A 17,632-nucleotide genomic window follows, 5' to 3' on the forward strand; every position below is an offset into this window, starting at 1 on the left:
GATTTTCATGTTGCGATAAATTGCTTATGCTTTTATCACGGTATAGGGTATTATCATGATATTGAAATTTATTTTTTAAAAACTGTTCATAATACAGTATAACAGGTTTAATAACTTTTTTCTAATAACAAAAATAACTGTGCAATTAAGCAATACAGAAAAAGATATAAAGTTAAAAGTTTTACACAGATTAAAGTGCAAAAGAACTATAAAGATCAATAGGTATCACTTTACTATAAGACCTCGATAAGAACTACTTAATCTTAAAATTAACATTTACAATGAGAAATAGTTACATTTGCTACAGAAGCTATTAATCTTTGTAAAAAAAAAATACAACTTTTAGTTCATGTTTGCTCATTAAATGACATAGTTGCAACTTTCAATTTTAACAACGCGTTATGAAGTTTGAGAAGTAAATAGGCTAAAAGCGTCTGCTAAATGAATAAATGTAAATGTAAATGTAAATATTTAAGTATTTGGCTGTGATGAACACCATAGCAAGTCCACAAATCTTAATGGGTATTTAAATACGTTTTAGAAAGTAGTGCAGTTGTTTTATTTATGGCGTTTCCAGGTTAACGGCTGCATTTTCTGCAGTTTAGCGCCATCTGCTGTCAGAAAGTGAATGTGCTTTCATTCAGCGGATCTCTCACGTGTTCCTCATTTGCTTCTCATGCGTGCTTGTTTACAGAGCGGCACATGCATCTTTCATGCATCATACAGCGGTGCTGCGCATTTTGATCAGTTGATGGGAAAAGTATTTATAAAATGCATTCCAAATTCGGAAATAATTTGTAATATATAATTATTCATGGTATTTAGAAGTGCCCTCGATAACAATTATGTGCATATTCATTACCGTGATATATCACATTACAGAATACCGGCACATATCTAATACTGTATCTCATTTAGTTCTCACCACATACATATCGGCCACCCCATTTTCTGCATCGTCTGACCACTATAATACTGCGTTAAGGTATAAAATTGCACAAAAAAAAAAAAAGCAAATTCGCTTATGACGTCTTAAAGGGGCCATGACATGAGAAATCAAATTTGCTTTGATCTTTTGGCGTATAAGAGGTCTTTGCACCATTAAAAGATTCTGCAAGTTTCATAGCTTAAAATGTCCTCCTCATTATAAACAAAGCATTTATTCAATTTCCAAAAACAGCTCATTTTGGTTATATGGTGCAAGTAGACGTCATCTAGGCGCAAGTATTTGTTTAAACATTGCCTTCATTGGCATTGACGAATAGTCACCTTCTCACCATAGGCCCCTCCCACTGGCGTTCAGTCGCTCAATGGCTTGACACTTGATTATGCTTAATGTTGCAACGTGTCAAAAGCAAATAAAAAATAACAATCACTGATGCTATCTGGTCTACACTGGAAAAGGTGTGCAAGTGTGTAATGCATGCACAAATGAATGGTCATTAAAATTGTATTTAAATAATGATTCAAATTAGCCTTGCATATAACACGATTTTGTATACTGGAATAATGTAACCGCAATGTTTGGATGCTCTAACACAAAAGGCATTTGGTCTCAGTGGAAGGTGTGCTATGTGCGCTTATAATGAGGTGAGCGGCGGTGTGTTTGTGGCTCAGTCAGGGGAGGCCAGCTCTAGAAGTCAGGCTGGTGAATGGAGCATGAAGACGAGGAGTTCTTCAAGCTCCTCCGAGTGTGAAGGACAAAAGGAGCAGCCTTACTCTAAACTTTGTCACAGCTCTGCGAAGATCTCCTCCCCCAGAAACAAACTAGCATTGTGTTGAGGAGACTTTACATTGTAAAATCATAGCAATAAATCGCCGCAGTTCTTAAATGACCCAAAACTATGGGAGTCATGTAGTTGCTAACCTTAGCTGTTAAAGGCCGGGAAATAAATAAAACCGTGATATTAGAAAGTCTAGCTTGCTATTGTCTTGGTATTGTGCATGGCCAGACAGCCACTGGCAAATGGGACATGGTCAGGGAAAGACAGGGTCAAGGGCCCTTAAATGACAGAAATCTAGAAAATATCTCAGAAAAGAAAGGGATTAATAAAGAGAAAAGTTGTAAGAGACGGCTAAATTGTTAAAGTAACTTTTCAGATTTTCTTTCTGGATTGCACACAACCTTTTTGGTAGCCATCTTTGGTTATGCCTCTGACAGCTATTTCCTGGTAATACAAGTTTCCTAGTCATGGTTCCATTACGTGCCAAGCTTTCAATAACACTTCAAGTCACTAATATATTCATGTCCGTTGTCAGGGGGGACATCCGGGAATGTTGTCCCGGGCCCTGTTACAAGACATCCCCTTGGGCTCATGGAAGAAAATAGCTCTCACTTAAAATATCTCAATGGGTTGCACAACACAAACAATAATTGTGCTTTATTTTTGCATGGTTAAAATGGCGAGTTTTTACACCATCAAGTCACTGAAGTTTATTTCTCTTTTGCTTTCTTTTCAAGATTATTCACCATTCTTAAGTATGGCAATTAATTCAGTTTTAAACACAAAGTTTATTTGTTTGCACACATTTGGAGTAAGAAGATAATTGGGCCATTTTCCCACTCATCTCAATGGCTAAAAGTGTCTTAATTCACCTGAATTCACTTTACTTTAAAAATTAAATGCATTTTATTGTGTTTCTTGAGGTAAGCATATGATTCTAGTTTTATTGCATCAAAGGTTGTGAGTCAAAGAGATCAATGGAAACATTAATGTTTCAGTCATTAAAGGTACGTTGTTAAAAATAAACTTTGACTATGCATTTCTAATAGTTTGATCTTTTGGAAGGTAATGCTGTTTTTAGATGTGCATGTTGTCTACATCCATTGCTGAACAGAGGAAAATCATGACATCACAAATGGGGCAATTTCAAATCCTGGTCTTACAGAAAAGTGGAAAACAAAAAATATTTTAAAGTGGGGAGTTAGTTTTGAGGCATGAAACTTGCAGTATGTTTTTATGATGATGGGTAAATTTTGATCATATTAAACCTTCACAAATATTTAATTGCCCTGTGTGCAAAGGCTTTTTATCTATGCCAATTCTGTCCGAACATTATTTCTTATAAGATACCACAGGCAAAAGTTGTCCACCCATCTATTCATGAGGAACCTGAAGGTTGCGGATTGCAAAAACTAGTTCCACTGATTTGTCCCCGGGTCTTCCTGAGAAACAAATGACTGCTTCCAAGCAGCTCTACTGAAGTATAGAGATGGGGGAAGAGTAAAACGAAATAGAGAAAGCGTGCAAGCCTGTCATCTCGAAACGCCGCTGCAATATTGGGCACTCAGTTCCGGGTTATGCAAGTTTACACCAGGGATAGCATAATTGACAATTGCTAACAACAGAGAGCAGGGTGGAGAGTTGTGAATGGCCAGTAATAATTGGAGCGAACGCCCACTGCGCTGCTCTCGGGGGACCGTAATCCAAGATCTTGTTTCTGATATAATTGTTAGTCAGAAAATTTCTGCATGGCTAGGCCAGCTCAGTTCCCCAAGCTGGTTGACAGTGCAAGGCAGTTTAATAGAAAAACTGGTTGCTGAGGTTTTTTAAAACAGGCATGCACTGAACCCATGTGCTTGGTTCACCAGGAGTGTGGCACACACCGTCTTTCTCGTTTCCTTATGACAATCTTATGTCTTACAAACTAAAAGTGTCTCTTACAATTCATGAAATGTAACAAAGTTGGACCAGTAAAACTCCATAACTAAACTGATTTACAGATAAAAAGTGTCTTTTCAGAAGTATCTATAACAAAATGTAGGCTAATATATTTTATATTATGTTTTAGTAGAATATTATATAGGCCTTTAATACTTTTCAAAAGTTTGGGGTCGGTAAGACTTTTTTTTTTTTTTTTGCTTTGGAAAAGATTTCTCTCTTGCTCATTTATTTGATCAAAAATATAATAAAAACATAATCTGAAATATTTTTACAATATAAAATAACTGTTTTCTACAGTTTGTAATCTACAAAGATTAATTATCACCAGCCATTACTCTATTCACCAGCATCACATGATCCTTCAGAAATCATTCAACACTGTAAAAGTGTTTTATTGTTGTAAATATAACATTATTTTTGGGAATACATTTTACAAGAAAATGCTATTTCTGTCTTTCTTCTTCAAAATGTGTTTAATCCAGTGTTAATATGAAATTAATTGTGAAATATATGTGAAATTAGTTTCTAGTTTTTTTTCAGTCTAATATGCCAATTTTGGTGCTCGAAAAACATAATTTCAACATTATTATCAATGCTGAAAACAGTTATGCTGCGTCATATTTTTATGGAAACTGAAACTTTTTATCAGGATTCTTTCTGAATAGTTCAAAACGAACAGCATTTTTGAAACATTCTTTGTCAATTTTGAACAATTCAATGCATCCCAAATCATACTGACCACCAAACATTTAATCTGTAGTGTTTATATATTTGAATGGAATTGAATGGAAATGCTAGACTAGCGCTTGTGCCACCAAGAAAGTCTAGCTGGTTAGTTAACACAACGTACACCGGTGACCAGCTACACCGGCCTCTCCGGCAGAATGTGGATGTCAATCTGTTGCGGGATCCGGCTCCCCTACAGGTTTTTGTAGTGAATTAGCCAGCACTCATTGATTCCATTTGCTTGCCTATTGAAACAGGAGGAGATGTCAAACGCAATCCAGCGCCTCTCTGAGTTCCTGCTCTCGCTGACAGATGACTCAACTAGCAGCCATGTCCCGCAGCAAGCAAACAGACCCGTCGCAGATGCCGACGGATGGAGCAGGAAGACGCCTACAGTTCAGATAGCGGAGTAATTGGACGCTCACCTGCGCCAGACAACTTACTTAAACCCCCAGCATGCTTCACTCTCTCCCCTGTCCGACGCTCACGGCCCAATCCATAACAATGAAGCAGGTGACTTTCATGCTACTGTCAGGAATGATCTAATTTTAGCGGGGTGAATGATTGCAATTGGCTTTGCCTCATCAGATAATTAATCTATGTCACCATTAATTGGAAAAGAGAATAATTAGGGGGCTGTGTTGACAGAAATTCTACGCTTCTCTAGATTCTTGGATCTAATTACACCTATTTAAACCCCTCTGACCTTAACTAGCGGATAGTATACCTGCGTAACCCTAACCAGGCTGGGGTTGGTCTCGACCGCCTCTCGCTCGGCGTCCTTTGTCATTTTTTTTCTCCTTTCTTGCTTGTTTATCCTCTCTTTTCCTGTCTCCTCAGAGAGCTGTCTCCCTCAATCACTTTTCAATATTCAATCTTAATTTTGTGGAAGTTTAGCATTTTCAATGAGCTGGAGATGAATGATTAATGAATAAATTTGAATGCTTCATTTTGTCCATGGATCATTAGTCAAGTCCTTTGTGGGAAGGACCTGCGAAAAAAAAAAAAAAGAGGGAAAATTATTGAGACATTAGCCTGAAGCAATCCAGGGGTAAATAGTATGCACAGAGGGATGTTGTGTGAACGCTACCCACTGGCATTCTGCACAACCCCACGGAAATGCAAGCCTTCTAATTTACCCCGCTTCACAAGACTGATGTGCTCTATCGACAAATAGGTTTCATTTACAAAAATGAGTTCTCATTTTGATGTTTTGGTGTATGCGTTTTTTTATAACTTTTTTACTTATTTATTTCTTTTACCCTCGTCCCTTGTCGTGCCTCCTCTGGTGAGATGTCAGATAACACAATTATTAATCAAATGTCAGTTATGATTGACCGAAACTATTATAGTCAAGCAAAGACATCAGAAAGTGACAGGCATGCTTTTTGGAATATTTAGTATAATTGGGATTTTCTGTTAGGTTGTTCGGTTCAGTTTTACAATACAGTCTTAGATAGATCATATGGACTAACAATGAACAATGCATGCATTTGTCAGTCTAAGTTCAACATTTACTAATATAGTTTTTAAAAGAAGTTAAGATTAAGAACATTAATGAAGACTAATCAATGCTGTGTTAATCATTATTATTTTAGTTTTTAATAAGTGCAATTGATTTTATTAATTCATATTTAATTTTGAAATATATTTTCATATATTTTTCCATTTGAAAGTTTTAGTCTTTTTGTTGTATTTTATTTTATTTGTATTTATTTTATTGTTTTAGTTTATTAGTTATTTGAGTAGAAATTGTTATAATTTAAACACAGTTTTGGAGGGAACCTAGAGAAAGATTTATAAAATAAAAACATTATAGGGATATTTCAGCCAAACATTTTTAATTCTGTCATTAATTACTCTCTCTTGTGTTGTTTCAAACCTTTCTTTTGTGGAACATAAAAGTTATTTTGAAGAAGCTGTTTTGGTTATCAATGACTTTCATTGTATGAACAATAAATGAGATGTTTCTCAAATGATCTTCTTTTATGTTCCATAGAATATGTTATGCCGTTGTAGCCTAAATGTTTATGTGTAATAAATTTTATGTTGAATCAAATCAAATATTTTTTTTTAAAGCTACAATTTGTAATATCTACTTGATACTTTATCATTTAACACAAAAATTACTTTAAATAGTCTTTTGTGGGTATTTTCAGTCAAATGTATTTTGCGATTAATTAATCGTAACATCATTTAGTTAATCAGATTAAAACATTTTATCGACTGATAGCCCTAATATATATAATATTTTTTATTAATAAATGTAGTTCATATATTTTTTCTTTATTATTATTATTTTATACTTCAGTAAAAGCATAACCCTAGTTTTTTTTTGTGGTGGGGGGGTTGCTCTTTGACTGATAACCCAAAATCAATCAAATTCTTGGCAACGGAACACATTATATATTCTAAACTCTTTTATCTAAAAAAAAAATACTTTTAAAAATAAAGTTTTTTTTTTATTTTTTTACTTTGAACCACTAATGAACAAATCAGGAACTCTTAAGGACCAAATAGCAATTTAAGAACAGCATACATTAAAAACATGTTCTTAATAAGAATTTAGAAGCTGCAATTAAAAATTGAAACTATATTTTTAAGTGTGTCTACCTGTGACATTTTTGGAAGATTATGTAGTTGTGGAAATGACATATTTTCCTGCAAAGTGTTATAGATTCATTTGATATGAATGGATGGGCCCAGAAGCATACATACTCCCATGACAGCAATAAAACTTTTTTTTAACACAGAATACAGACAGAGAATGTAATGGATGACTGAGAGACATACTATTTCTCTTGAAACTCAGTGAAAGAGATCCTTTGGCCCCTTTGAGACTGTCAGAGTGGATGTGTTTCCCGCTCTTCTGCATTTGCAGTAGATAATAGCAAGCGGCAGCTGGTTTCTTACTTCCTGTGATCAGCACTAACTAACCAGCACTAACACTAACTGTCTAGACACAGTATAAAGGAGGCATGGGATCATATTATACAATCAGTAGCTCTACAGTTTGATTGGATGAGCTTGTATATGTCCACCTGTGAACACACACCAGTTTAATTTTATATTAATGCAGCAATCATTTGTTTACTGAAAAAACTTTAATGAATATTTTGCTTTGCAACTGTAAACCGACTACAAATAGGCTAATAAACTTTATTACTTAATGGAATATTGTTTTATTGTGTTGATGGTAACATTCACAGAATTGTTGTATTGTTTATTTATGTATTGTTGTTCAATTATATTATTATTATTATTTAATTATTATTTAAAAGCATAGTTTATCCAAAAATGAAATTCTATCAATTACTCACTCAAGTTGTTCCAAAGTGTCTTTTTTTTTCTGTTGAACACACACCAGAAATTTATAATAATAAATAAATAAAGGTATTTTAAAGAGTGTTGGTTACCAAACAGTGGATGTAAGCTATTGACTTCCATATATGGAAAAAACAGTTTTGGAAAAACATGAGGGTAAGTAAGGGATGACAACATTTTCCATTTAATAATTCATTTGAAACTTGTTTGACAACAGTCGATAAACCCTAATAAAAAAGCCAATGTTAAAAAAACACATTATTATTAAAGAAACTTTTGTTAAAACAGTCATTAAAACTTGTTCAATAAATAATGTATTATTATTATTGTTGTTGCTTTAGTCCTTTCTAAGCTTTGGTAGAGCAACCATGCAAAATTTAGGTATGACAGCAACACAGGACTGCATATTGAAAATATATTTATGCACAATTGTTTGCACACCTCGGACACCCAGGTCATGTTTTTGAAGGATGGATTGCCTCTTTGCTTTCTCTTCCAGGTCAGGCAGCCATATTTTAAATTAGAACACTTCCCAAACACATCTGTCTGCTCTTCCAGCCTCCAATCAATCCTGTGAAATAAATGACACCAGGCCGGGAAACACCACTGCCATTAATTTCAACAGAAACATGCATCAAACCTTACAGAGGGTTAGCAACCGCCAGACGACTCTATTACACAAACACATTCACTGATGCTGTATTGTACATTCAGCTTTCGTGAGTCGATATTAAGACAATTGTAAGGCATTGTGATTGGATTTAAGGTTAGTTAAAGATATATAACGTGTAATATTTTCTATAATATAAGTGGGAACTGTAAGTCAGCCATTGGCATTGAGAAAGTTAAGAAAAGTGCTAGAAAACAAAAATATTGCAATTCCATTTGGCGACGCTAGTGGCGCAGAAAATACACACAAGTCAAATCAGATTGAATGCACCAATCCAATAGTGTCCAATATTCTAAAGGCCAATTCAACAACAAAGAGATCATAATTACAAGACACACATACATGTCCTCCTGCCAACATGATGCAACACCAGACGATGACAACCCTTGAAATGTGTACAGATTCTAAGTCTGTGTGTACTTAATTGGAAAATAAGACACCTGAAAATGTGAAGAAAAAAAAACAGAAGAGCGATAAACAAATTCGTCATGAAAATAATATATGTTCTCTTTGTCTCCACACTTCCCTGCCTCCCCACACATTCATCTTAACAGGATAATAATTTGTGAAAGTCTCTGACATTTGTGGCTAGCTAGCATGGTAATAAACCCCTGGCTCGGAACGTTTTTTAGTTAATTAGAGTCAATCAATCCAAACTTTTGCTCACTTACCGGTGTGAAACAGCAATATAATGAGCAGAAATCAGCACAGTGATTGGAAATACAAATTACAGCTGTTTAAAGGAAACCACACAGTCTACTACGCGGCCAGCGAAGCAAGAGCCTGCTGGGGACATCTTGAAGGGTTTGGTGCCAATTCGATGGGTGCAGTAGGGGGAAAGATATGAGATGGAGATGAAGAAAAAGAGGGGGAGAGAAGCTCAGCAATGCAGATGCTGAAGGACGGATTCAGTCAAACCGCCCTGACGGCAATTAAACACGAGTTACGTTTGACAAAATCTCTTTATTAATACTTGCACCGTGACGACAAATGCGTACTGCAGAGGGATGATGCTTAGCTTTGGGCCTAACATGATTGTGAGTGTACAGTAGTGTCATATTTGTGTTTTCTCATTACAGATGTCATTAACATGTGATGCTCATATGTAACGCATGTGATGAGACAGATTTTGATGCATGAAGGTATGCTATGAACACAGAAGTGCTCTCTTGCGGCATATTCATATTGGCATTAACTCAAAGCTAAACTTTTGGATTAAAATTTAAATATTGGCATCATTTATTCATAAAAGTTTTTGTACTGATGCATTTTGTTCCAAACCTGCTGAAGGCATTTCAATAGCTCTAGAAAAATACTGAATTTGTCATTTTTAAATGAAATATTTTATCAAAATAAAAATGTTATTTTATATATATATATATATATATATATATATATATATATATATATATATATATATATATATATATATATATATATATAATTTTTAAAATAGAATGCATTTAACATTTATGCATTTATTCAATATTGTAATTTTCATTAACATAAATACATATTTTATCAAAATAAAAATGATTATAATATTTACAAAAAAGGTGTTATTTTCGTGCAGTGCTTGCGCCATATTATAAAAAAGTATAAAATAATTCCACTTTATTATGTAAATATTTATTCTCATTTATAACTTAGAGTATTTTAAGTACTCTAATACATATTTAATTTGAAAAAATGTCTGTGCTTAGCATTTCTCACACACATGGTTGTAGTTTATGTATGTATGTATATATTGTATGTGCATTAATATCATCTGGAAATGCATAAATACATTGCAAAATGTCTGAATCCGACAGTTTTCAGCACCCAAACTTCATTTCTTAAGTTCTAATGCTTGCTAACTGAGCTTGGCAGCCTCGGCTTGACGTTGTCTTACAGTTATTATTGTTAGACTATCCAAGGAGCGCAGATAATGCAAAATGCTCTGCATGCCCTGCGTTTGTTTCACTTTTCACTGGAGGGAGTAATTGTGTTGCGCTGACCATATTAGACACAAAGCACTTTTTTTTTCGAAGGGGGAACTGCTGGCGACAGAACAAAAGAGTGGAGAGAAATTAAAGACTTCATGTCTGCAAATGTCTGTTTTTGGACTCAAACATTAGTAAGAATAGAAAAAGAAGGGATGATGCTATTTAATAGAAGTATAAGGATGATATGTGTTCAAAAAATACAGTAAAAACTGATAAAATATTATCAAAATATAATAGAAATGTTATTTTGTGATGTTTTTTTTAAATGTAATTTATTAAGCTGTATTTTCAGCATCATTCCTCCAGTCTTCAGTGTCACGTGATTCTTCATAAATCATTCTAATATGAGGATTTGTTGCTCAAGAAACATTTCTGATTATTGTCAATGTTAAAACAGCTGTTGCTTCATATTTTGGTTTAAAAATATTTTTATAAAATAATTAAGGTTATATGTATATGAGTTACAAAACAATTAAATATAAAAAGATAAATAAATAAAAATCAAAAAAACACTCTTATGAATATTTTCATGTTGAAATGAAGCATTTTTTGCTCTTTTTACTAATTAACAAATTACTCCGAAATGAGTTCTGCTTGTGTTTCAAAGGCAACTTAAAGTCATGTTCACATATTCTTCTAATCATTTGCCATCTGATTCCTCTGCTACTTCCAATTCCCATGTGGCTTTCTTTGTTCTAATATTTGAGCTATATTTTTGATGCTTTGAGTGTTTGGGCGCCGCTTTAACGAATAAAATCTCCCAGTTCTCCCCAGAAATAAGCATCAGCTCTGCTCCGCTGGCTTTACCTTCCCCAGGTGATCGCGCCACTGCGTCCACGGCCGCTCCAGCGCACACGGCTCCTTCGCCGCTGCCAACCCTGAGGGTGGCTACCCGCTAGTGGCACACACACACACACATGCCAATGTTCCTCCAGTATCCCATCATGCCTCTGTCCTAGCTGCCCAGCTGCTCCCTAAGGTACACACCAGTACCCTGATACCTCCCTCTCGCTCTCTCTCTCTCTTCTTCTGCTGTTTTCTTTGTCATGAGTGATCGTCTGCAGGTCTCTAAACACCGGGGCCCACCTGGTCCGGGAGGCGCCCATTAGAACCCCATATGTGATGGAGACACAATGCGCCCAACTTCCACACCTAATCAACACCCCTGTGGGCCGCAGTCTCAGTGTGTTCCTCATGTTATACAAATATCTCATATTATCACTGACAGTTACAGAATGTACACAATGTATTTTAGTAGCACTGATAAATTTTTATAGTTTAGTTGTTTCCCCCTTCAATCAAAAATTCTGAATTTTTATTCGTATATCTTCTGTTATTTACATTTTTGTGAAAGTTTTAGTAATTTGTTGTGTGCTTTTATCATTGTCATTATTTTTAAGATCTCTGCTTTTTTTATTTTTTAAAGTTTTAATTTAATTAATATTTTTATTACATGTATTTTATTTCATTATATTTGTATTATATTTATTATATTTGCTATTTTATTTCTTCAATTTGAACTAAATAAATATTGACAAATATTGCCTTGGAAACTAGCTAAAATAATATAATTCTATATTATTTTATCTATATTTTATTTCAGTTTAATGTTTATTTTATTTGAAATAATTTAAAAAAAATTTATTGTTATAGTTTGAGTTACAAAAAAACACATAATAACCCTGCCTATTTGATCTATTTCTATTTGTTAAAACAAATAGTTAAACATTTTTTTTTTCTAAATATTTTATTTTGAGGATTTATTTATTTTATTTTATTTATTGTGTTTCTCCTTTTTATTAAAAACAAATTATATGTTATTAAATCTCTTATTTTTATATAATTATATGCTTTTAAACATTATATTATTTAATTACTATTAAAACATTGTTTGTTTTTTCCTTCTTCAAAGCGTTTCTCACTGTAAATAGTTTTTTTGTCAGTTTGTTTGTTTGTTAAAGCAAGTATCACTAGGATCAGGGTAAGTGAAATAACTCTAAATAATATTTATGTACAGTACATGTATGTGAAGTCTGCATGCAAGTAAAGTAGGGCATATTCTGATTATTTAACATTGCTTTAAAATACAATGCAAAACAGCTTAGCCGCTCACATAATAACATTTCAAAAAGCTAAGCATCTCACTATACAGAACAAAAAAACATTAAATACAAGAACATAGTCAATGTGTTAATTGCAGTGATGCAAAACCCCATAAGCACTGCTCCCAGTACTACACTAACAAGATTAGCTTTCATTTATTACCATCACGAGTGGTGTAGGTGTCATCTAATGCATACTTTCATCATATCTTCACCGTTTGTTGCCATTAAAGCCATGAACGGGGTTTACTTTGACCCTTGCTTTGCAGTTACAATATATTTAGAGGGGCATTTCAACAATGAAGACATGTAATATCACATGTAATTCCACACTAGCTTAGCATTTTATCATCTAGTACTGATAACGAAATGCAGAAGCTGTAGTAAATAAATTTGCAGCGTTCCATTTATTTAAACAAAATAATTCCTGTTCCAGCCAGTGGCCTAATATGCAAGAGCTTTTCACATACTTTGTGCGAAAATTAGATTTAATAAATAAATAAATAAAAAAGCCACTTTCAGAGGTTGCCATCCCACCACACTTAGTTAACAAAAATATTTTTACAAACAAGATGATATCACAACACTCCATGATATTAATATGATATGTTCCCTGATCTGTAAAGCAGCTGGTTATCTTGCTTGGCACCGATAAGAAAAAGTGCTGTGGATTTCCAGTTTGTGAGCACATTTGGGCTGAATCTTTCACACGTCACAAATTGCAGATGGGAAGCAGTGATCTCGAACAGCCGATCACCTCGGCGTGACCATCTGACACCTTCCATTTAGGAAAATAATACTTTCTATCTTAGCATACTCTCTCCTCTGCAGCCAGGCAGAGGAAATATGCCTGGAAGAGCTTCAACCTCAAACTTTGCCTTCGCTTGGTCCCATTCAGCCTCGTTTCTTTAGATGGATCGTTTTAGATTAGCTTTCTCTTCGTGTTAACGATGTATGTTTGCAGCGAGGGCTTGAATCCGCTGATGCTACGTGGAAAATATACAGTTGTTTAAGCATTAAGAGAGCAACTGTAGTCATGCCTTTATGCTGTTTTGATTTTTGTTTTGTTTTTTCCAACGTCATTTTGACCAGATTATGTTCTTAAGGCTCAGCTAGCAACGCCAAGGTCACGGGTTCAGTTCCAAGCACACATACTGATTACATTTGTCTGTATGGTGCTTTGGGTGAAACTGTCTGCCAGATACATTCATTAAAAATACACTTAAAGAAAACAACAACAACAAATGCATCACGACTGGGATTCTGTTCTAACATCCCAATAATCATTAAGCTAACATCATTCTCAGTTTTGCTTCTATAACCAAGTCTAATTTCCAAATGATTTGAGATATAACATTCACATCTGTTGGACTGTATACGATAAAGTAAGAAAATATTATTATAAGTATTATATAGAATCAGTAAAGACTGTTTCATTCATTCTATCATTCTAAAGTTCTATCATTATTATCTATTTACAGTTCTATCTATCTATCTCTGTCTGTCTATATCGCTCTTTCATTCTATCGTTCTAAAGTTCTATGATTCTAAAGATCTATCTATCTATCTATCTTTTGTTCACTCGTTTGTTCTATTGTTCTAAGGTTCTATCGTTCTATGATTCTAAAGATATATCTATTGCTCTTTCATTCTGATTCTATCTATCTATCTATCTATCTATCTATGTATCTATCTATCTTCTGACTGTTTCTATCTATCTATCTATCTATCTATCTGTCTGTCTGTCTATCTATCTATCCCTCTGTCCATTATGCCTTTTAAAACTTTCAAACAAGAATTTGTCAAATTCAAGTTTGTCAAGTTGAAAATTACTGTTATATTTATCCCTTTACTTCCTTATATTGAATTTGCAGTTCTTCTGCGTTCTGTTTGTTGGCTGAATTTAAATTCAGGAATTGAATTTGAATTTTTAAGGCTTTCTCATACAAATTTGAATACATATTTTAACTAGTGGTGGGCCGTTATCGGCGTTAACGTGCTGCGTTAACGTGAGACTCTTATCGGGCGATAAGAAAAAAATATCGCCTTTAATCTATTCTCAAAGTTGGGTTGAGAGCTTGGTCTATACTACGCGAGCTATGATGACTTTCACCTTGATAATTTAGCACGGATGTATACCTAGCCGAATCTGTAGGGGGCGAGAACGAGTCTTCGAACCTGTGTGTATGCCTACTGTTGAAATTACCACATCAAACGTGACGTGCTAACATGGATGCAGCTGAAGCCGCCGGGTTTGCTTCAGGGGATTTTTTTTTTTTAAAAGAAGCTTCCCAATGGAAACCTCGACACGACGCACGCCTGTTTCACACATAATCCTTCTGCAGTGTGTATGCAGTCCGTGTGCATTTCGTGTGTGGTGCAGAAGCAGCACGGACTAATACTCATTGTGCTTGCACACAGGACGCGTTTGCAGTCCGCTACTCGGTACGTAAACGATTGCTGCACTGCTGCAGACGCACCGCTCCTGGAACGAACTGACGGACCGCAACCACGTGAACGCTGGAATCCGTTAACATGGGTGCGTAAAAAAATACAAAACGCATACGCACTGCAGACGGATTATGTGTGAAACAGGTGTAAGGTTGTTTGCAACTTGTGCAATGTGGAATTAGTTTACCGCTTTCTCAAGCAGTTTGTGACGCATTTTGGAAACGGGAGATGAGCCCCTGGTCTAATGCACCACCTGGCTTGAGAAACCCCTTCTCAAAGACTTAACGTTACCTTAAGTCATTATTTTATTTGGGTAGCACACATATTCTGAATGCAAATGAGCCGTTTTAATCTAGATTTATCTTCCAAGATTACAGTGAGATTAATCTAGATTTAAAAAATGAATCTATGCCCACCACTCATTTTAACCTTAAAAGTGAATTACCGACAAGTATTTTAACAATCTCTGCCGAACAACTATTCAGACTAAGACTAAGACTCTATATCTCTATATCTATATCCTTCAACATCACACATGCATGCTCCTCCATCCTGAATGTGACATAAAGTTCAGTTCCACTGACGACTGGCCTGCGCTCCACTCATGGGTGCAGTGTCTGTAATTTGAGCGATAAATAGGAGTGGGTTTAACAGTTGTGGAGAGAGTTGTAAATCTGGTCTGCGTTTTGTGGTCTCGGAGGGTTTAATTAGTCCACGGATTCCACTTCTAACGTGACGAGGTTCGCTCAACACCCCTCCATAATGTGGCACAAGCAGAGTGCCCCTCCGTCTAAAGTCCGCCGGCCCCCGGAGAGCCCTGTAGCAGTCCAGAGCTTAAAGACTCAAAGACGGCCATCTCAGCCTGTATAACAAGTCAACAGAGAATTAGCTGATGTCATATCAATTGAGCTCCTTGGTTTTTTCAAGTCACGAGCAAAGACTCTTCACTGAGGAGGAGTGAGGAAAACTGTCAATGTAATCCCAGGTACTGCAAATAATCCGTTACTAAAACGGTATTCAGAAAGTTGCTTTCCGCTGAAGCCAAAGGAGTGTTCAACTTTCCACCAAATGCTCTTCCAATATATATATATATATATATATATATATATATATATATATATATATATACATATACATACATATATATATATATATATATATATATATATATATATATATATATATATATATATATATATATATATATATAAAATATTGTTTGAATGTGGTTTTCACAAACCATGACCAAGTAACTCACCCTTCAATATTTTGTAAAGCCTCAAATAAAGCATTTCACTGAGCAAAGGTGTGATACTGTTTTTCTAAGAAATTAGAGAATGTATTTTCTCTAGTATAAAAAAAAAAACCCATTTATGTTGCATATATATAATTAACTCAATTTATATTGAATGTTAACTGGCCAAACCTACTGTGTTAAAATGAACACTACAGATAGGGACATTATTATTGTTACAGACATTTCTGATAACATTAAAGCAAAAAATAATAGAGTGCAAAAATACAGGTAATACACCTGTTTACAAATCATTTACAGATAACTCATTCATGTTAGTTTTTGGTTTGTTTGTTTGTTTTATAGGTAATGTATTTTCCATATTGACTTTCACAGGTGTTTTTATGCATTGTGTTGTGTTTAAGGGTTAAACTAAATTTCCATAACTTTAACAGTTAATTTTCTTTTTCTGGTGTTTTTTTTTTTTTTTCAACTGTTTTTTTTTTCTTACAGTGTATGTAATTAAAATGATATATTATTAAACAATTATATATTATTAAAAACCATAATAGTATATCAGTGATGCTAAAATAATACTGGGTAACACTGAAGATGCAAGGTGAAGTTTGCTGATGCAGTCTGTATGAAGTTTTTTTTTTATCATTAAGCCAGTGCTAAAGAGTCTTAAAGCCCTCTTGGAGCAATATGAGATGGATACCTTGCTTAAGGATCCATTAGTGACCATTTTCTCAGGAATCCACCAGGCCACCGGAAATGTATCCATTACGCGAACCAGTTAACATTCTGACGATCATAAATCTGTTTATATATTTTTTAAATGTTGATGTTGTGAAGAGTTAATTGAATTCATTCTTTCACTTCATCAAACAGTGCGAGGAGATCTTTCAGAGAACACATAAGGGCATATCAGCAGTAAAACTTTCATTAGCAGCAAAGGAAGTGTTATATCTAGCCATTTTGGGTGTCAAAAGCACAACTAAAAAAGTTGAATCCTTCACTTGATCCATATGCTTTATCTCAAACCTTTTCTTTTAATGGCTTTGTGAGCTTGATGCTGTTTTCCAGATGGCTATGTAACATTATAAATCTGTCTTGCATGTCAAGCAACTATGTTATAATATGAGGATTTAGAAGCGTTAATCTTACCTACTAACAAACAGTGCATATGTTTGACTAATTGGGCATTTACATCGCAATGCTTCATGACTTGGTATATTCTGCATATATTCTATATTTTATTAACTTGTGTTCCTTTAGCTCATATTTTCTGAAATGGACTAATCGCTGATAATGGCTTTATGGTACTGTTTTACCATATCCTGTTCTTTTTAAGAGTAATGCAATGGTTTTATTTCATAATGGCATAACACCACAAGCTGTCACATGACGACAGTTGAGCTGTATGAAATATTGACGTATGGTTTCTACAGAATTGGATGTAATGCAAAGCTACA

The 17,632-nt window shown here is 34.5% G+C and overlaps 1 protein-coding gene across 1 annotated transcript in view; it reads left to right on the top strand.

Annotated features, from left to right (window-relative positions):
- The window catches only part of LOC113042705 (coiled-coil domain-containing protein 178-like), a 33,475-nt gene extending 27,490 nt beyond the window's left edge, over positions 1-5,985 (top strand). Inside the window, 1 exon segment of the mRNA XM_026201727.1 lies at positions 4,649-5,985. Coding sequence (XP_026057512.1) covers positions 4,649-4,804 — 156 coding nt within the window. The 3' untranslated portion in view covers positions 4,805-5,985.
- The last annotated feature ends 11,647 nt before the right edge of the window (positions 5,986-17,632 follow it).

Source organism: Carassius auratus, chromosome 24 (genome assembly GCF_003368295.1).
Source record: "Carassius auratus strain Wakin chromosome 24, ASM336829v1, whole genome shotgun sequence".
In the NCBI taxonomy this organism is placed as follows: domain Eukaryota; kingdom Metazoa; phylum Chordata; class Actinopteri; order Cypriniformes; family Cyprinidae; genus Carassius; species Carassius auratus.